The 22,196-nt window shown below is 38.0% G+C and overlaps 1 protein-coding gene across 1 annotated transcript; it reads right to left on the bottom strand.

The window, feature by feature from the left end:
• Positions 1–346: 346 nt before the first annotated feature.
• LOC140549999 (von Willebrand factor A domain-containing protein 5A-like) lies at positions 347–16,829 on the bottom strand. The gene is made up of 21 exons (XM_072673792.1): positions 16,752–16,829; positions 16,454–16,533; positions 12,503–12,705; positions 11,818–12,040; positions 11,419–11,582; positions 10,527–10,635; positions 10,053–10,228; positions 9,881–9,969; positions 9,600–9,744; positions 8,432–8,511; positions 7,925–8,039; positions 7,524–7,682; positions 7,114–7,217; positions 6,587–6,804; positions 6,437–6,484; positions 4,639–4,671; positions 4,506–4,541; positions 3,849–3,890; positions 3,517–3,635; positions 918–1,041; positions 347–783 (listed from the first exon to the last, which is right to left on the bottom strand). Exons 2-21 carry the CDS (start codon positions 16,491–16,493, stop codon positions 704–706), a joined length of 2,307 nt encoding a protein of 768 aa, XP_072529893.1. The 5' UTR covers positions 16,494–16,533; positions 16,752–16,829; the 3' UTR covers positions 347–703.
• Between the last annotated feature and the right edge of the window lie 5,367 nt (positions 16,830–22,196).

Here is a 22,196-nt window from a genome sequence, read left to right as displayed (position 1 = left end):
TTATTAACTTAATGTACACTCCCAGGAGGACGGAAAAACTGATTTGTCCTCTTCATATGTGAAGAATATTCATATTCCAGCCTATTTAAAGGCTTGTCATAAATGGCTTTTTGTGATTGGTCTGTTCTTTCGAGAAGGACATATTTGCATTCTGAGACATCACAACAAGTTAGATGAAACATCGCCTCTCTTCTTTCAGACCACTTATTACTGCCACTATTCTGCAATGTCTCCATCTTCTTGTCTTCTTAACTTACGACAGCATTTCAGAAAAGGTTCAGGTCTGCTCGAAACATACTGTAAACCTTTTTGCTAACATATATTGAAAAACACAATATAGTGGCACATTTTATTTTCACATACAAAACTGTAAGTTTTAGAACAATGTCTAAACGTAAAAGTCCCAAAAACATATAACAGTTTTAAAGGTTGGTTACAATCTTTGAGGTTTCATGTAATTAGGCACAAACTAGTCAGGAATCATATAAGCAGTGCTTATGAATAAACAGGGGTTTAAAGCTGAGAAGCAACATTACTGCATGAACTGCTAATATAAAACTCTTTGTCTTAAAATATTGCATTTCTATTAAATATTTACCACACAAATGCAACTGTAAACAATAGTGCAGCAAGTAAATCAAGTGCAAGTTAGAAACAATATGCAGTGTGCAGAGTAGCTCCACAAACAGAACAAGTGAACACTTCAGAGCCCAAGAGCCTCTTCTTTAACTTGGCAGCCCAGCAGAGCATTACCCACACGAACACACTCAGAAAGGTTGGCCACTGAAACAGACATCATCATCACTACAGTAAAGGCATATTCATGGAGGCTGACTCTAGCATTTAAAATGTTGTGATATTATTACAGGTATGTATGTTTTTTTAGTGCTTGAATCATTTTAAAACAGATGCCTCACCTTTCTGGTCATGGATCCATGCTGTGGCTTTTATTGCCACAAACTGCCACTCGACCTGATCGTTCATCTTAAACCCATGTAACCAGATCAGAGCCAAAACTGTAGCCCAGACCCTCTTCTCCACCTGAACAGAAAACCACACAGGACATATAAAAGACATATAGTGCCATCAGTGCATACAGTGCATTGATTAGACATTAAATGTGATCAGATCATCACAAGAGAACCCAACTAAACAAATGGTGCAAACACCTAGTTTTGATGGTATCTATTAAGCAAAATGATCCAACATTTATTATTTGTTAGAAAATGAGTGTGAACCTTTGCTTTCAGTAACTGGTGTGTCCCCTTGAGCAGCAATAACTTCAACCAAAGAATTCCTGGTGGGAGAAACTGTGGCCTATACTTCTTAAAAACTGCTTCAGCCTATGATACTAGTGGGCTTCTAAGCACAAACTGTTCTTTTTAGATTATTAGTTCTGGTCCTGCGGCACGTAGCTGCAGCAACCGTTTCCAGGACAACAAAGCAGTGCTTTTTGTTTATTTCCTGTCGTTGCAACCCAACTCAACTCTAGAAAACATGTAGACTACAACCAGCACCACCATCTACCATCATCAGAGCCTGCTACAGCAGAGGAATCAGCCACAAACCTTGCTGTCGAATGGTCTGCTGGAAGAGCTGCACTGGGCTTGCTAAGATCCACGGCGCTGCATGAGTCTGCTGGCCGGAACGGTGCGCAAGGAGTCAGAAGCACGACAGGCAAGCAGTACCATCCATGCTGCTCCTTGGATAATAAACTGGACTATCTCTGAATCCAGCGGGCTACCCAGCTTGAGTACAGAGTACAGTCATCAACACAGGGGGCTTACGTGCTGGACATGGTGTACACAAACATCCCCGGTGCATTCCAAGCCAAGCCCCGCCCCCACTACGACTTTTCTGACCACATCTCTGTAATGCTCATCCCAGCATACAGACCCCTCATCACGTGCCAAAACAGACAGGAAGCAAATAAAAAACCTGGCCCCCAGGTGCCGTCTTTGCTCTTCAGGACTGTTTTGAGCACACTGATTGGGAGATGTTCAGAGAAGCAGCAACGTCTGGTGATTCCATCAACTTGGAGGAGTATACAGAGTCAGTGACTGGCTTCATCAGCAAGTTTATTGACGACGTCATAAACGTCTCCAAAGTCATCACAACTCATCCCAACCAGAAACCATGGATGCTGCTGAGAACCCGTGACAAGGCATTTAAGTCAGGAGATAAAGCAGGCCTCAGAACAGCCAGAGCCAAGCTCTCCTGGGTCATCAGAAAGGCAAAGCACCCCCAAATGCACAGAAAATCCACAATTATTTTCAGGACACAGCAGAAATGTAGTGCATGTGGCGAAAAGCCCCTGGACCAGACAGCATTCCTGGCAGAGTGCTCAGAGAATGTGCCCGAACAGCTGGCAGATGTTTTTACGGACATCTTTAGCATCTCTCTGAGCACTGCAGTTTCCGCTTCAAGATCACCACCATCATCCCACCATCAACGATTAACGCCCCGCTGCACTCACTTCCATCATCATGAAGTGTTTTGAGAGGCTTGTCATGAGGCACATTAAAGGCCAGCTCCCCCCTTCACTGGACCATTGCATATTGTCCCAACCGTTTTACAGACAATGCCATAACCACCACACTCCACCTGGCTCTGACCCACCTGGACAATAAAGATACCTACGTCAGAATGCTGTTCAGCATTCAACACCATCATTCCTCAGCACCTGATTGGAAAACTAAGAATGCTGGGCCTGAACACCTCCATCTGTAACTGGGTTCTGGAAAGGCAACAACATCTCCAGTACCACCATATTGAGTACTGGTGCCCCCCAAGGCTGTGTGCTAAGACCACTGCTGTTTACTCTGCTAACTGCTGCGAAGTACAACACATTTGCAGATGATACATCTGCCTCATCACCAATAACAACAAGACAGCATACAGAGAGGATGTGCAGCAGCTAACGGACTGGTGCAGAACCAACAACTTGTCTCTGAATGTGGACAAAACTGAAGAGATGGTTGTTGACTTCAGAAGAGTGTGAGGCAACCATGCACCCCTGAACATCAATGGCTCTATTGTGGAAATCGTCCAGAGCACAAAGTTCCTCTGCGTCCACATCACAGAGAACCTCACGAGGTCCCTCAACACCAGCTCCATAGCCAAGAAAGGCCAGCAGCGCCTCTACTTCCTGCGGAGACTAAAGAAAACTCATCCTTCTCCTTCAATCCTCACCATGCTCTACAAGGGGATTGTAGAGAGCATCCTGAACAGGTGCATCATCACCTGGTTTGGGAATTGCAATGCCTCCACCTTGGAGAGTGTTTTGACCAAAACGCAGACAAAATCTCAGTTTTTAAAAACCTAACCATTTTAAAACTACTTTGATCGTGTGGACAGGGTGAAATTTTGCCTTAGTGAAAAAAAGAAAGTCCCAAAAAATCTGGCACAACAACGTACCAATACCAACAATTTGTACTTCAGAGTATGGTTCCTACCACTGGTAGATCATCATAATATATATACAACTTATATACTTATATTCAATACAGCACTCACCTGTACAGGGGTATGCTCTACCACTTCTTCTTCTGTCCTCCCAAAAACCTGTGCAAGAGCACTGTCCATGTCCCAGCAGCCCGAAGCCTTCTGGAGGGAGATGAGCTGAAGCAAGTGGTCTTCAATTTTTGGCAGAATGATATTCATGTAAAACAGAAGAAAAATCATAAAAGCCTTATTTGAACTTTTTCTTAAAATGTATGTGAAAATAAACAAAATATAATCTCCCCTGATATAAGCCTAAAACAAAGATAAATTGTCACAATTTGCAGTGACAAAATACACCACAAGGAGTTGAAAGTACACTGGACTGGAAAAATATAGTCACACACCTTTACTTTCCCTTTTCTTTGGCATTCCTAAACCTCCACGAACTATGAGGACAAACATTGAAAAAGCATATTAATATGTTAGTTTTATGTAAGTAATAAATATGCTTGGTAATAAGTTTACAATTAATAAAACAATCTTATGCAGACTTGATTGATCTCCAGAAACTTCGGGAGCTTTTATGAAGAAAATAAAAAGAAAAAAAGGAAATAATAGTATATTTTGAATAGAAAATAAATGTATGGGATTTACAAAGTATTCACATTAGGGGTGCCAATAATTGTGGCACACATGATTTAATGTAAAATAACATGGTAATATTTTTTTCCCACTGAATAAATGCACTTAATTTAAAAGTTGGATTTTGATCTTTTTTTGCATTGTTGTCTTATATTATTTCAAAATATATGATAATTTATTAGAAGCTTAAGAACAGATCTTTATGAGTGATGCCAAAAATTGTGGATTGTCTAGTTGATATGTACTGTGAACAGTTATCAACAGTTATTAATGATTTACACTGAGGTAAAGATCTGAATCTAATGTTGGATAAACATGCAGTCTTCTTTTTTCATTAGAAGGTGTAAAAAAGAAGTATAAACATAAAGCAGGAAAAAACATAAAACACCACTATAACAAGTCAAACAAAAATAACACACCTTTACTTTTCTTTGGCTTTCTAAAACATCCAAGAACTGTGAAGATAAACATTGAAAAAGCATTAGTTAGTTAGTTTTATGTAAGTAATAAATATGCTTGGTAATAAGTTTACAATAAATAAAACAATCTTACGCAGACTTGGTTGACCTCCAGAAGCTTTGGGAGCTTTTATGAAGAACATAAAAAGAAAAAAAGAAAATGTTAATGAGAATGCCATATGTTTTATGGTAAGTCCAATCCAAATGTCAGCAAAAACATTTTTATTCCCAGTTTGTGGAACATAACACTTACAATGTAAGCTACAAACAACAACATTAAAATGAATGAAACATTAAGTATATATATATATATATATATATATATATATATATATATATATATATATATATATATATACTTGAATGTTTAATAGGTTTAAGCATAGCAGTCAACATCTAATATCAATGTTTGCACATTAGGCAGCTTTTTTATTTAGGCAAAATGGGCCAAAAAAGAGATTTAACTTCCTCTGAAAAGTCAAAAAATACTAAAATTGCCAAATTTTATTGCCAAATTGCTAAAATATTGAGGCGTGATCACAGAACCATCAAATGTTTTGTTGCAAATAGTCAACAGGGTCGCAAGAAACGTGTTTAGAAAAAAAGATGCAAATGAACAGCCAAGGATTTGAGAAGAATCAAGCGTGAAGCTACCAGGAACCCATTATCTTCCAGTTCTGTCATATTCCAGAACTGGAGTACCAAGAAGTACAAGATGTTCAGTGCTCAGAGACATGGCCAAGGTAAGGAAGGCTGAAACCCGACCACCACTGAACTAGACACATAGGCTAAAGTGTCTTGACTGGTCCAGGAAATATCTGAAGACTTTTTCAAAAGGTTTTATGGACTGATGAAATGAGAGTGACTCTTGACAGACCAGATGGATGGGCTCGGGGCTGGATCAGTAACAGGCACAGAGCTCCACTTCGAGTCAGACGCCAGCAAGGTGGAGGTGGGGTACTGGTATAGGCTGGTATTATGAAAGATGAGCTGGTTGGACCTTTCAGATTTGAAGATGGGCTTAAAATCAACTCCCAAGCTAGCTGCCAGTTTTTAGAAGGCACTTTCTTTAAGCAGTGGTACAGGAAGAAGTCTGTATCTTTCAAAAAGACAATGATTTTTATGCAGGACAATGCTCCATCACATGCATCCAAGTACTCCTCTGCATGGCTAGCCAGTAAAGGCATTAAAGATGAAAAACTTCCTCACCTGACCTGACCCAATTGAGAACTTGTGGACAATTCTTAAAGGGGAGATTTACGATGAAGGAAAACAGTACAGCTCTCTGAACAGTGTCTGGGAGGCTGTGGTTGTTGCTGCACAAAAAGTTGATCATCAACAGATCAAGAAACTGACAAACTCCATGAATAGAAGGCTTATCACTGTTATTAAAAAGAAGGGTGGCTATTTCGGTCACTGATTATTTTTTTCATATTTTTTATATGGATTTTAGACCCCTGTGAAACATCTGAATTCAATGAGAGGTGTTCTAATACTCTTGTCCTTATAGAATATGTTTTGAGAAAAAAAGAACTGCATTTCATGAAAAGAACACCTCCACAAGAAAACAACTCAGGAATCTCAGAATTAGAGGTTTTCTTTAAAGAAAGGTAAAAAATCCAATTACAAGAACTGAAAGATGTTTAGCTACAAAACCAGTTTGCAAGTTCTGCCAAAGGGTGTGTCCTAACTCTGTAAGGTGCTGGAACATTTGCACAGGTCATATTGATTTTGATCTTTTTATGTTAAAATATTTTCCTTTAAGCATTTACTTAAAATAGTGTGTTTTGCTTTATAATGTAACCGAATGTGTTATTTTATTTTTAGTTCTGCTAACTTATGCAGGTTTGGCCAGTTAACAGTTTAAGTTAAGTTTATTAATGTTCACTAACCTGAAGCACCACATAGCACTGGCATTGCTGCAGACAAATACATCCTTCCTAAACAGAAGCACCCAAAAAACAGAATGTTATGATTTCCATGTCTTTTTGCACAAGTCAAACGTGTAATGGGAGCAAAGGTTTTGTGCAAGCTGCACTGACCTGGTGTCGGCACTCTCCTCTGCAGCAGCGGTCCTTTCACAGCCTCTCCACTGCCCTTATGAACAGCGATAAAGGCAGTATGTAAGCTGGTCACTCCAGACTCCACACTGAGCTCCACCACTCTGGCCTTTAAAGCTTCTCTATTCCCTATTTCAGTCTGCCACTCCTGTTCCAGAGAGCGGATCAGAGACCGGGCAGCCAGCCTGTGGATGGACAGTCTGCACAAACACAGTTTGTTTAAGCCATATGTGTGTGATCAAGTCAAATGACTGGCAATCATAGTAGATTAATCAGCTCCTAATTAAATAAATAAAACAGTGTTGTAATGGTGAAGCTCACCAGACAGGGGAAGAGAACCCAGGCTTTTTGTATAGTAATAATCACAGAAGCCTACAGTGCAAGTCACCTGACATCAGCCACCGTGATTTCCACCGTACACTATATACTGTGGCCTGTTGTGATGTATTTTATCATGATAATGATAGATACTGTCATACTGTCTAGAGCTACATGTTATGTAATGTTACCCGGTATTCTCAGCAGGCTTTAGGGAAAAGCTGAGTGTGTTAGAGACTTCTTGACCTGCCAGATGGTACTTCACTGTTACTGTCCCCTCAGAGGAGCTCTGACTCTGCAGACAGAGAACAAAGTGTTGAAATATAACACTTGAATTTGATATTTAGTCAAAAACAGTGTTTCTATAATCATGTTTTTACATAAAACAATAATGGGAACACAAGTGTGCTTATAAGGTACATGAGGCCTATTAAAGCTGATTCTTATAGTTAATTGTGAAATATATCACCAATAACTGCTAAATTAATATGTAATATATGCTTACTAAGAGGCTCTTGCCCATGTAAGTATATTTGTCTGGGTAAACTGTTAGAGACTGCTGGTTTCTTGTAAATGTCAGTGCTATAATAAAAGCCCTCACCTCTCCATTCAGTTGGGCATAAATCAGTGCCCTTTGACCCTGGAAGAGTACATTCAGGGGTTGGCTCAGGCGGATGGTGGACATGCCTGCTGGAACTGTCCACACTTCACTAATATCATCCACCGCTGGATGTAGAGCATAGCGGAGCGACTGCATTACCTAGGAAGAAGAGTAAAGGAAAGCGTGAAGAAAGGGTTAAATATCAAATGTGAAAGAACATTGATGAATAGACATGCAGTGTGCAGATGACATTATTTTCTGATAATTAACAGCTTTACATGCTGGAAATGATCACTTACTCTCCAATACTAAATACTGAAATTATTGCAAAAAAGTAATTAATTACATTAAATCAGATAATGTTGTTAACTTCTGTATAATTTTAAAGTCTCCTGCTTTACTTTGGGCTGCATGCGGTCAGATCCTGTGATAAACTGCGCATGGCCACATCCATTCCGAGCCATTCCTGTGATGAGGGCGGTGCTTGCACCTTCACCAATCCCAAATGTGAAACACCTGTTAAAATACCATCAGTTCAATTATCACTCTCTTCCTCTTTCTCTCTCTAAGCTTTGTTTTGTTGGTAAACGAAAATACATAACATATAAAATGAATCTTCAGGAAATGGGCCAAGTTGCTCTGAACTTGAGTTTATAAAAGTAGTGAAATATAAGCAACTTTTGTTTTTGAGCTGCATTTGGAAATTCAGACAAGAAGGGTGTTATTTATTGAGCACACTTGGCGGAAGAGTTGGGACTTTAATTACTTACGCCATCCATCTATGAGACACTGTAAAGACAGTGTAGTAAAAATGAATTCATGAAAAGAGATATACTGTGTACTGTGTATTTTGGATTATTAAGTATATAAAGATATAAATTTATTTTTAATTATTAATCTCCACGTGCCTGTGGGATGTGGCGTTGTCTTTCACAAGGGAAAGAACTTCTTTGGTGTTCCCCACCTCTCCATCAGTGAAAATGAACAACTGCAGACAAAGATAAAAAGAAATATACCCCCACCCATGGTCAGCCAACAACTGTGTTTTAAAAAGCATTTCATCTATTGCAGAAATACACATTCAATTGTAGTTTCTGGTTAAAATACTTTCATTTAGAATGCGCTCTTACTTCCATAATAACAAACTACATTTATTTGTATGCATGTAAGGGTGGTTAAGGATATTTATTTGATTGTTAGGCTAAGAATAAACTTCTAACTCACAACCCCCATAACTAGTCACACAAACATTTGAGGAATTGACCCGATCTTTTAAAATGCAAATAAATAGAACACAATAGGAAATGTAGCCTATCAAGTGTCCAACACCAAACACTACATAAAATACACTTGTGTTGGGATCCATTTATCCAGGATGGATGAATTCCACACAAACAAAAAAAGAAACATTTTCCATGGACCTGCTCTGAAAATATAAACATAACTAGCTATCTGTGTTGGTTTTTCCAGGCCAACTAACAAAACTCAACCGAAATATGCTGTTTTATGTTTGACAAATGATTATCTAAAATATATCTGTCATATACAAAATAATACTTGTTTAAAACCACTGTTCAAAGTGATTTTTTAAGATAGTTATTGTCATACTTGCCATATGCAGCTACAGAATTAATCATAAATTGAAAAATTAAAATAAAAAATAATTTTACACTTAAGAGAAAAGTGAAAGCCTTGCTTGAATCTTATTATTCTACATTATTCTGTTTCAGTGTAAATGTTTGTGTGGGCATACATTTTATTATTATTATTATTTAATGTGGGCTGATGAGTTAAACTGAGCTAGTTAAGTTGATTTAGATACTTAATGACAAAAAGACATCGTAGGTTACATGTAACTCAGATAAAAATCTATTTTAACAATGTAAGCTTACAACACTCTATTACACGAAGTTGCATGCACAGAATGAGAGTACACAGAATACAGAGCTTTCATGCTGAAATGCAAACCCAAAACTATACAAGCATATAAGCTTGTACACCAACACCAGTGTACAACAGATGAAAGGCTATCTGAGCATTAAATGAATGTGAGTGTGTCAGGTGTGATGATGTTACCTGTCTGGGGTGGTTAGGGATGCACTGCTTCTTGTAGATGTGTTTTAGAGGCCCCAGAATCTTGGTGCCGCCCATATTTGCCTCAATCTCGTTTACTCTCTTCACAGCCTTGTCCATTGTCTTCTGGGTGTATTTCACACTCTTCCTGAAGTAAGGAAACACACACACACATCGGAGTACAATCTCTCCAATACCAGTCCTGAAAGATTTCTCTTTAACTCATGAATGCAGACTGTGTAATACAGTACAGTAAATTCAGTACAACATGAAATTTCTCTTACGGGAAGAACGATTTGTAGTTTGAACCAAAGCCATAGATATTGAAGTAGCAGCCCATAGGAAGACTCTTGAGCAGCAGAAGCAGAGTGTCCTAAAGCCATCAAACACTATTAATAAATGCTGTTCAAGCGCATTTTTAAAATTTGGTACAATTAGTTCAGTGCTATGTCTTACCCTGGCACTCTCAAAACGCAGCTGTGCACCAGGTCCATTATGCATCGCGCAGCCCATACTGCCGGATCTGTCCATTACAAACACAAACTCACCACAAGATGACATCGTCGACATTATTGCCTCAGGGAACTCTGGGTACAAACTCAGCATGACTACAGGGTCTCCCATTAGAGTTCCTGAAAAAGACAAAATTACAATGAGCAGTGAAACAAAGAGGGAAAAGACAGAACAGAAAAAACAGCAAACAAATTTCCAAATAAAACCAACAGACGGCAGAAACTGTGAGATGAATACTCCACTTTCCTTGTCTGCTTCATTTTCAGAATATCAGAGCACTTTTGCAAACGGTAAAATAAGTGTACATAAGTCAGTGTACCGTTACAATAATTGTGGAGCTGTTGTTTTAACATACAGTTGCTACATATTGTTGCTTTAAACCTCTGTTTAACTGATACTGTGAAAGATATAGCTTACCTGGCTTTGACACTCCTGCCTCCACTATAGCAGTGGGCTGGTGGGCATTCTTATAGTATAGATACAGCTCCACATCTCTGTCAAACTTATGATCTGCACACAGACTCACCTAAACACGCAAACACACACAAGTATGATTGAAAAAGACTTAAAACCAGCTTGTATGACTGGGCAGTGAGGCAATATGTATCATGGTGACAACTGAAATCACAATATGCTCTTATGATCATATATTGTGGTTATCATTAAAGGGCCCATATCCTTATTTTTTCTTAACGTTTATGTTATCCTTGAGACCCACTTATAGTGTTTGTGTGGTTTGATGTTTCAGAGACATTCATACTTCATTTTTTTATGCCTGTAGTGAAACTTTATGGCTTACAATTAAGGAGGCTGTTTCTGTAACTGCACCTTTCTTTTAGCTGGATATGAGATAAATAAGATCCGACTGGCTGTCTTGTACTGTGCCGAAACACTCCTGAGAACTGCCAGGTTAATGGGTGGAGCTAAACTGTGGCATGGTGAACAGGTGGAGATATGTAAATGAGCTTCAAACAAGACTGTGTGGACTGGAGAGTGGAAGATATGTATGTATGTAACTTTAACAGTGTTAACATATGACTTTAAACCACTTTGTTTTATAAAGCAAGGGTAATTCAGTTTATTATGAAACTGTTTCTGAAAATATTCATGTTAAATGTGCCACTACTGATTCTTTGTGTTCATTTTACCAAAAAATCTATACTGTGAAATATTTTCCACTGAAAAATCCCTGAAGTATAGTGATGTTATTTTGGTTCAATATTCATATGAATATCAGTCAAACCAATGTTGTGTAGACAAGTTTTTGAAAAGATAACAGATGCACATTCACTAAAAAACACATACAAACCTTTGCCATGGTATGATCTGCGTTCAGGAACACCAGAGGCTCAAGGGCACATTTGGACTCTACTTTAACGATGGGGTTGGGAGAGCTCACATTGGCAGTAAAAGAGAGAGAGTAGGGAATATTTGCTGATGATGTTATCTCTGACACTACACCACTGTCTGTACCTGAGAGAAAAGCAGAGGAACCAGGGTTAAAGGTTGATGTTGAAGGTTTATATGCATTATATGCATATTATATTATATTGCTCATTTCCCAGATGAGTGGTCTAGTGGAGGTCAGATCTGAATCAAGCTCTAAAAAATGATGTGTCAGGTGTGTCTTGTATTCAGGAAAGTGCGTGTTGGTAAATGATGGAAAGGAGCAGCGTGTGTCGTTCAGTAAGCTGAGGCGGTTTGGTACCTGGTGGTGAGTAGCGAGGGTTGAGCACTGCAGGCAGGCAGAAGCGCAGGGAGTGGTCAGCCTGCACAGAAAGCTCAGTGATGTAGACGAAGGTGACAGCAGCACTCTGGCCTGCAGGCAGACTACCCACACTCAGCTTGAACACATCCTCACTCTCTTGACTCTCCTCCAGCAGAATGGCCTGATCACCTGAAGTGATTGCATCATCATACTCCTCCTTCGCCTGGAAAACAGACAAAGCACATCAACCTGGAGCTCTACAGGTTAATTTCACTGTGTCTTTCAGAGAGACGAGAACGTCATGACATTAAAGTCTGAGAGGCAGAGAGGGCCTAGCTTAACTTTCCACAGCCCAAGATTGCTACTTGCTCCCAGGGAGCTACCTTATTTGAGTTGTTGGGTGATGTTGCCTCATTCTTTCACCCCAGGAAGTTTTGAGCTGAAGTGACCAACCCAGCCATGCCTTACGGCCATACCATAAATCTCTCCAATGTAAACAACGAATCTAACTCGCTGTGAAATTGTCTTGCTGGGAAGCCAACCCAGGCTTTGGTCAAGCGGGAAGATAAAGTGGCTACCACCCAGGATGACCAGATGCTGGTTTCTACTTGTAATTAAATAGAAGATTCAAATACAAGACATGCCAATTTAATAGGTGTCTTGCTAAGTTGTATCTCTTACTCACCTTATCTTTCTCCTGCAGCTTCCCTACTATCTCCTGGTCTGCAATCTTGACACTGAAGCGGCAGAGAGCAGCTTCTGCAGGAATGGGGAAGACAAACATGGCCTCCAGGGGGCTGTTTTCTTCATTTGTATACTGCAGGGTGGAGCTCACGGTGGCTACATGGCCCTGGACCTGCAAAACCACCTCTATGCTCTTCAGAGGAACTGAGCAGGAAACATGTAAAAACATACAGTGTGGAAAAAAAGTATTTAGTCAGTCACCAATTGTGCAAGTTCTCCCACAAAAAAAAATGAGAGAGGCCTGTAATTGACATCATAGGTAGACCTTAACTTTGAGAGACAAAATGAGAAAATTAATTCTGAAAATCACATTGTCTGATTTTTAACAAATTTATTTGCAAATAATGGTGGATAATAAGTATTTGGTCACCTACAAATAGGCAAGATTTCTGGCTGTCACAGACCTGTAACTTCTTCTTTAAGAGGCTTCTCTGTCCTGTCTGTTCTCATAACCTGTATTAATGACACCTGTTTGAACTCGTTAACAGTATAAAAGACACCTGCCCACAACCTCAAACAGTCCAACACTCCAAACTCCACTATGGTGAAGACCAAAGAGCTGTCGAAGGACACCAGAAACACAATTGTAGACCTGCACCAGGCTGGGAAGACTGAATCTGCAATAGGCAAGCAGCTTGGTGTGAAGAAATCTACTGTGAGAGCAATAATCAGAAAATGGGAGACCTACAAGACCACTGCTAATCTCCCTCAATCAGGGGCTCCACGCAAGATCTCAGCCCGTGGGGTCAAAATGATCACAAGAACAGTGAGTTGACCTGCAGTCATAGTGAATGACCTGCAGAAAGCTGGGACCAACGTTACAAAAGCTACCGTCAGTAACACACTACGCCGCCAGGGACTCAGATCTTGCAGTGCCAGACGTGTTCCCCTGCTTAAGCTAGTACATATCCGGGTTCGTCTGAAGTTTGATAGAGAGCATTTGGATGTTCTGGGAGAATGTCTTATGGTCAGATGAAACAAAAGTAGAACTGTTTGGTACAAACACAACTCGTTGTGTTTGGAGGAGAGTGAATGCTGAGTTGCGTCCAAAGAACACCATACCAACTGTGAAGCATGGGGGTGGCAACATTATGCTTTGGGGCTGTTTCTCTGTAAAGGCACTAGGAGGACTGGTCCGTGTACATGAAAGAATGAATGGGGCCATGTATTGTGAGATTTTGAGTGCAAACCTTCTTCCATCAGCAAGGGCATTGAAAATGAAACGTGGCTGGGTATTTCAGCATGACAATGATCCCAAGCACACTGCCAGGGCAACAAAGGAGTGGCTTCATAAGAAGCATTTCAAGGTCCTGGAGTGGCCTAGCCAGTCTCCAGATCTCAACCCCATAGAAAACCTTTGGAGGGAGTTAAAAGTCCGTGTTGCCCGTCGACAGACCCAAAACATCACTGCTCTAGAGGAGATCTGCATGCAGGAATGGGCCAACATATGTGCCAACCTTGTGAAGACTTACAGAAAACGTTTGATCTCTGTCATTGCCAACAAAGGATATATAACAAAGTATTGAGATTAACTTTTGTTATTGACCAAATACTTCTTTTCCACCATTATTTGCAAATAAATTCTTTAAACATCAGACAATGTGATTTTCTGATTTTTCTTTTTCATTTTGTCTCTCATAGTTGAGATCTACCTATGATGTCAATTACATGCCTCTCTCATCTTTTTAAGTGGGAGAACTTGCACAATTAAGGACTGACTAAATACTTTTTTCCCCACTGTACAATCTTGGTTAATCCATTAATACCCCAGTAGTTTTAAACTGAATCAGATCATCAGTCATAATGCCACAGTGACATTTTGCATGCCGCTTTCTCTATACTGCTGCAATAATAATCAATAAAACATCTGCATGATGATAACCAATGCTCTGTGAATGAGAGTCACAGGTTTTAATAAAAAGCAAAAGTAATGTTTGGTAAAATACAACAACAATAACAACAAAACAACAGAAAACAAATAAACATTAATACAGTGTCGCTATTGTTTAATGAACCTTTTACAATTTTCTGAAATTCTGCATTAATTTAAAACTGTAGTGCAAAAATGGTTTTACATTTTTACATAAATCAAAATTACCCACCATTTTATATCTTTGTCTAGGAGTATGAGTAAATTTAAAGGTCTAATTGAGGTCAGCTGTTTTAATAGGCAAGAGGATGGCAATCAGGGGTCAGTTGAGCAGACCCGTCCATATTTCAAGAGCATACTTCACTACCAGTCTGGTCTTAACTACACAGATTTATGAAAGTGTACCATGTCTTGACCAAAGGGCATTCCCGAGGAACTCTTACAGAAGCTCATCAGGCTGGAAAAGAAAATGCTTTCTACAGGATTTAGGCACCATTATTCCACTGTAAGGCAGATGAGATACAAATAGAGTACATTCAGCACCACTGTAGCTCTCCCAAAGTCTCCCAGAGTCCTCTGAAGCTATAATCACTCCATTACTGTTGCAGTAAATAATATTATGAGAAGTCACAAATAACCCCATGGTTTCATCTGAGGACCTACAGGCCTCTCTTGCATTGACTAATGTGAGTCCACCATCAGGCAAGCACTGAACAAAAACAATGTGCATTAAAACTGAACCCTTCTGGAACAGCCAAGTTACAATTCAGACCTTAACCCAGTATAAATGTGGTGGATGGACCTAAAAAGAACTGTTCATGCAAGGAAGCCAACCAGCATTACTGGGTTGAAATAGATTTGAAAGTATGAACCCATTGTGCAGGACTGATCTCCAGTTGCCTGAAACGTTTGATTAAAGTTATTACTTTTGAAGAGTATATAATTACTGAAAGAAATGATTCACATACCTTTTCCTCCAAATTTAATAATTAATCAAAGAAGCAATTTTTATGGTTGCTATACAAAAATGATTTCAATAAGCTATTTCTGCAGTCTGTACTGTAATTAGGACATAGCAGTAAACAGGAATGGTGGAGTTCAAGTTTGCTGTCTTAAAACACAGACTAAAGACCATTTGCTGGCATAACTGTCTCTATTGTCCGAGGATGACGTTCTACTAGATTAAAGTAATTGGTATTTGTTGTTTTTTTGGCAAAAAACAAACCAGAATTTCATTAAAAGAACACAGTAACTCCAACTGTTAAGCACATGAGGTGGATTGGTCATGCACTGGGGTACATTTCACATGTAGAGGGAGTAATTGATTCCACTTATGTAAAAAAGCTGATGATGAAAAAATGCTGGTTTGTACAGCAAGTACAAGTTCCTAAACACACCTCAAATCCACAATGGACTACCTACCTAATGGACTACTTCTATCCCTTTCTGCTGTTACACTGGGAATTTCCCCACTGCGGGACTAATAAAGGACTATCTTATCTTATCTTATCTTAAAGAAGCGCAAACTGAAGATTTTGCAAAAGCCATGCGGTCTGTGGGAAGACCTCAAAAGAGCAGTGCGTACAAAACGGAAGAATGAGGAAAACAGACTGAAACCTCCACTTTGGAGCAGCCTATCCCTGACCCTGACACAAACAATAATAATTAAAAAATAGTCATATTATTATTATTATTATTATTATTATCTGTTGATCGTTTAATTAGTTAAAAAAAACACAGGAAAGCGTAGAAGAATACACATATTTGCCAACTGCTCAAAACACAACTAACTGAATTCAGTGTGTACACCGGAAATGGTGCTGAGAACCCAACCCGGTCCTGTTGTACACTGACCACACAGACTGAAGGTGAAACCTGCCTCCTCAGTGCCATCTACAGGCGAACTGCCGTCTCTGCAGCAACATTACATGTTAGCAAACAGCTTGAGAGAGGAGTTTCGAGATTAACGTTACTGTTCAACCCCCACTGAAACGTATTATCCCCAACTGTCTGATACAGTACCTGGTTCATTTTTGACGGTCAACAAGCCACAGTTCACCATCTTCTTCAGTGACAGGAGAGTGGGCGTGATCTGAACGGTCCTGTAACACAAACACTGTTTACGAGAGAGAAGCTCACCTGCTCTTTCAGTTAATGAGCTGAGCAAGTCTGTTCAGTGAACAGAAAATGTGTAAAACCCGAAAACACACACAATGCAGCACAGGTAGTTAGTTCAGCTAGTGCCGAGTTTAGGGCTGTCGAGAGGCGCGGGAGTTAGTCAGTCCTGAGGAGACTGAAAGAGCAAGAGACTCGTCCCTACCTGTGAATGTACAGCTGGCAGCTGCACAGCAGTTTCTTATTCGGCTTTTTATGACTAACAGTTCTGCTTTTATTGTAAGGTGGGGTCATACGGAGGATTTACAGTAAGGGCTCGCTCAGGACTGGGAAACACCGCCCCCTCCGGGCGGAAATCGTTGACTCCTTCTGGTGAATCTATGCTGTATGTTATTTTTGACGGAATGGAAAACAACTAATGAATATGTTGATTAAAAACGCACTACAATTTTATAAAAATGATACATTTATAAGTTTATCCAAGTTTTTGAGTCACAGCTGAAGTTTCACTTTGTTAGTCATTCCTCAGTTGGTTGTATTTATCTGCCAAAAACACTGCCGTTGACACTATCATCACATGTTAATGCAAGAAACAACACTGCACTATTCAACGAACACGGTCACACACAGTAACAGTAAACCACTTTAACCACCTTTAAAACTGAGGCCAAACACAGACAAACAAAAAAAATCTGTGGCTGGAGACAAGGTACCCAGGTGGGATGATTACACACTGACGGTGACTGAGGGTGCAGGACACGCCCAATATGCAAATAGATTATTCCAAGAGCCAATAGAAAAGCGTGAGTTGTACTTAACAAAAAAAAAAAACATAACAGAAAATATATAATTTACAGAATAAAAACAGTCTGTATGAGATAAACTGAGAGGAATTTTCTATCTTAAATCCAGGCTTACGTGAAGCTTATATATACACATCATTTTTGATTACATTTATTGCTGTGTTGTTTTCTTGTCTCTATGCTAGACCTGCTGTATGAATGTTTTTTTGTTTGTGAGTTTTTTTTCTCATGGAGCTACATGGGAGAAGTGATAGGGGGTGGTTGATTTCTTCGGGTAAATCTATGATATATATTATGTTGAGAGATAGAAAAGTCATAAACACATATATTAAACAACTCAGGACACCTGAGCTAATGTTTTACTTTGTTAGTTAATCATTCCTCAGTTGGTTGCATTCACTTGCCATTAACACTGACAGTACAACCACATAAGCACACAAGAATGAACAACATGCTACTCAACGAACATATATTCACTCTCAACACAAGACAAGGTATCCAGGTGGAATGATTAAACACAGACGCTAACTGAGGGTACAGAACACGCCCAATATGCAAATAGAATATACCAAGAGACAATAGAAAAGAGTGAGTTTTACTTAACAAAATACTGAACCAGCACAGCTGACTCAGTTACTGGACTTGTTGAGAAACATCAACATGATAGAAATGAGAAAAATCTAACATTAGTGCCGTTTCTATTGTGTGTTTCTGCCATTTTTAATTTTGCATTGTTTAATCAATGTTGACTAAACTCAATTAATTTAAGTTGATTCAACACATAGAACTCTTTTGAATCTGGAAAAAAAGGTTCTATAACAAACATTTACCAAAGTTAAAACTTTTGAATGAACTAATTTGAAAACTTTAATTTTGTAAGTTAAATTTATTTCATTTATTAACTTTCCTCAAAATTAATGTTCTGATTCAGTACAAAATGAAATTTCTAATTGTACCTTAAAACTTACTAAGATATTTTTTCAGATGGCAACTGACTGAACTCAATTATTATTAGCTGATTCAAACAAACAATAACAAACATTTACTCAATGTAAAATTGTTGAGCAACACGAGAAATATCTAGTTTAATCTACAACAGGTGGACATCACCTGAGCACTTTAGCTTTTGTATGTGGATAAAATACATGTTTTCTTGTATCCCTCCAGAGAAAATATTTAATTTAGAGAATAAAAACACAGTCTGTGTGAGATAAACTGGGAGGAATCTTAAATCCGGGATTATGTAAAGCATATATATATATATATATATATATATATATATATATATACACACTATTTTTAAAATACATCTTTTGCTGTTTTCCTGTCTCTATGCTAGACCTGCTGTATGAATGTTTTTTCTCTCCTGGAGCTACATGGGAGGAGTGATAGGGGGTGGTTGATTTCTTTGGGTAAATCTATGTTGTATGTAATGTTGATGTACAAAAAAGTAAAAAAAACTCAGGACACCTGAGCCAAGGTTTTACTTTGTTAGTCAATCATTCATTAGTTTGTAACATTTACCTACCATAAACAGCAACAGAGCAACAATATAGTCACACTCAGCAACACAAGGAACAGTAAATGGGCTTTCAGCCTTTACTACTGAAGCTACACAGTCAAAAACAGAAAAGAAAAAAAAAAACAGCTCATGATCTTAAAGAATGTACACAGGTGGAAAGATTACACACTGACGGTGACAGAGGGTGCAGGACACTCCCAATATGCAAATAGATGATACCAGGAGCCAATGGAAAAGTTTTACTCAACAAATGAGAAAAATTCAACATCAATGCCATTTCTATTGTTGTGTATTTTTTGCCTTTTTTAATATTGCATTGTCTAATCACTGTCCATCTGCCAATGTCAACTGACTACACTCAATTTTTTTAACTTATTTTTACTTCTACAAGCAGGTTAGTTTTTACTTTTGAATGAACTAATTTAAATACTTTAATTTTGTTATTTATGGTTATTAACTTTTCTCAAAATTAATATCCTGATTCAGTAAAAATGAAATACCTTAAAACTTACTAAGATTTGTTTCCAAATGGCAAATGCCTAAACCCAATTACTATGAGTAGATTCAACTTAAAGAACCATTTTAAATCTGGAAAACAATAACAAATATTTAAATTGGTCCAAATTTAAAATTATTGAGCAACATGAGAAATTTACAGTTTTATCTACAACAGACTAAGTCTTTAAGTCTCAAACTTGGTCCTGTGGTTTGGGAGTTTGGGGTAAATGTGGATGTTGTCCTTGTAAATTCTTTGAAATCTTTAAAATTGGACACAAGGTCACATTCTGAAAGAGATGATCAACACAGCTGAACAAAGTCCTGCACTTAAAAAAGATACTTTGGAATACATAGAAAAGAGCAGTGAGGCTCAGAACAAATCAATTCATACATGTATCATGAAGAATTGCCTCAATGTAAAACACTAATTAGAAAATGACATGGTAGATGGTATTCATGAAGGGGAATTGCAGTACATACTAGTGTGTCTAGAAAAAAAATATATTGTTAAAACTTAATTTCTTTTATTTTAATCCAAAAAGGGTAAATACCATATATATTACATTCATTACATGTAAAGAGATTTCAAGCCTTTTTTGACTGTTGACCAGTATGGCCAGCTAATGAAAATCCAGAAATCCAGTTTCTCAGATTATTAGAATATTCTATTATCATCCAGCGTCTGACAGGTGTGTTCGTTCAAATATAATCATCATTAATAAACCTTCACATCAAATTAAATGAATTTCTTTCTTATCATATTTACGTAATAAAGTATACTTCTTCGTCATGTAATCTGAGTTTTGATTAAGTATGGTGACCTTTACGGTGTGCCTTACATTTGGACAGTGCAACATTGTTGAATATAAATCATACTGTTCCCATTGGCTTCTGGCACCATCTATTTGCATACTGGGCGTGTATTTCGCCACTCACTCACCATCAGTGTGAAGTCATACAAGCCAGGCTACCTTCCCCTATGTATGATGTTAGGAATGGCTTGGTGTTGGCTGGGTTATGCAATGATGCAATGATGCAATGATGCAAGCCAGCTTTTTCCATCTGCCTTTTTGAAACATTTAATTGTTTATATGTCAGTTGTTAAAAATGATGTAAGATTGTTAAACTATGAAAATAAATGAGTCTTAATTGATATGTTAAAAATGAATAAGTATTTGTTGTAATAAAATATTAATTAAAGAGCAATTAGGTTTAGTTGCAGTTTGTCTTAAATGACATAGCATGGAGGTATACGTAGTATCAGTACACAGAGTGGTACATTTATAACACTTTAGTTGTAGTAATTATGTTTTATTTGCATATTCAAATCTACTTAAAGTTTAAAAGTACAACTTTTAAGCTTTTAAGTTTTATTCAAACATTGCTTAACTACAATTTAAATATCCTTAAGTTGCCATAAGTCATTCCGAAATAATTTAAGCATGTATAAAATTGTTATGCTAAATGTTTGTATACTTTTAAAACATAATATTTAATATTAAGTATACTTTTGTAAGTAAACATGTGCTTAAATATCCTTTTTTTTTTACAATGGTTTTGTTTACTTTAAATCCACGAACGATATCATGAGGGATGTTATAAAGGTCACTATTGCTTGGCTGAAGGATTGTCTGATATGATTGATATAATAATAAATGATTATTTATTAAATATATTATACTTGCAAATTGTTTAAAATGTCTGCATGAGTAAATTGCTGTCTTAATGTAAATGGGGTAATTGAAAGTGCTCTGTCATGAAACATGCTCTTCTTTAATTCTATAGATTTGTTTACTTTACCGCGTCTCAAAGGCCTTGGCTTTAATAATGTTTACTCATGGGGAGAGATTCACAGTAAAAATGTGGGAGAAAGGTTACCCTGGTGGCATCTTTTTTCTTAATTTCTGCAGTGAACTTGCACTTTGTCTTACATTAATCATGAGTGCAATTTTTGCAAGTGTGGCACTAACGATATGTGCTCTATTTCCACAGAAAAACAAATTTTATGACTTATCAGTGATTTTGTCTCAGAATTAGGATGTTATCATTTTTAGGACTGCCAGTAATGTCCATTAATCTATTGATTATTTTGTTATTGATAGATAATTTGGGTTTTTCTTTTATTTTGACAAAAACATAAATAACATGAAGAAAAAAGTGTTATGGGTCATTAGAAAATTTGAATTCACATAATGATATATTTGATCACATAACTAAATAAAATGATCAATATTGTTAGATTTAGTGTTGAAGTGTGTGACAGACGTGTGTATTGGACATTTATGGAAATACAGAACAAAATTGGTTCAAACGGGACGCAACATTTAAGTGCCAAATAAAGGACGGTCCTGTATTTTACTGGACGGGTGGCAACCCTACACATGACAGTGTGACACCACTTGCAGTATGTTGTTTTGGACACAGCCCATAGACTGACGATCAGGGGTACTGGTAGGCCGCTATGTGTGTGTTGTGTCAGTTGCTGTAGGAGAGGGAGAAATACTATATCCTCAGGGCTTCAAGGCATATTCACACAGGTGCCTGAAAAAACAAAGTGTAATAAAAACAGATCTGAGAGTACTTCCCTATAAATCCCCCCACACCTCCTCGTTCCCCATTGTAGCAGACCCTCCCCTTGCTCTCTGAAAAAATTTTGTGCAGTGAGTCACTAGAAAAATATGGGCACTGACCCTCTCTGCTTCTGTAGAGTACACACTAGAGGACATCAGTTAAAAGCCATTCCACTTTCAGCCGGTCATTTATACTAGCATGATCTTAATATTTTTTTAACTTTCCCTGAACTCTTTCAATGTGTTGACATTCTGAA

Source organism: Salminus brasiliensis, chromosome 2 (genome assembly GCF_030463535.1).
Source record: "Salminus brasiliensis chromosome 2, fSalBra1.hap2, whole genome shotgun sequence".
In the NCBI taxonomy this organism is placed as follows: Eukaryota; Metazoa; Chordata; class Actinopteri; order Characiformes; family Bryconidae; genus Salminus; species Salminus brasiliensis.
Note: the sequence above shows the minus strand (reverse complement) of the source record. Positions and strands in the feature narration are given on the sequence as shown.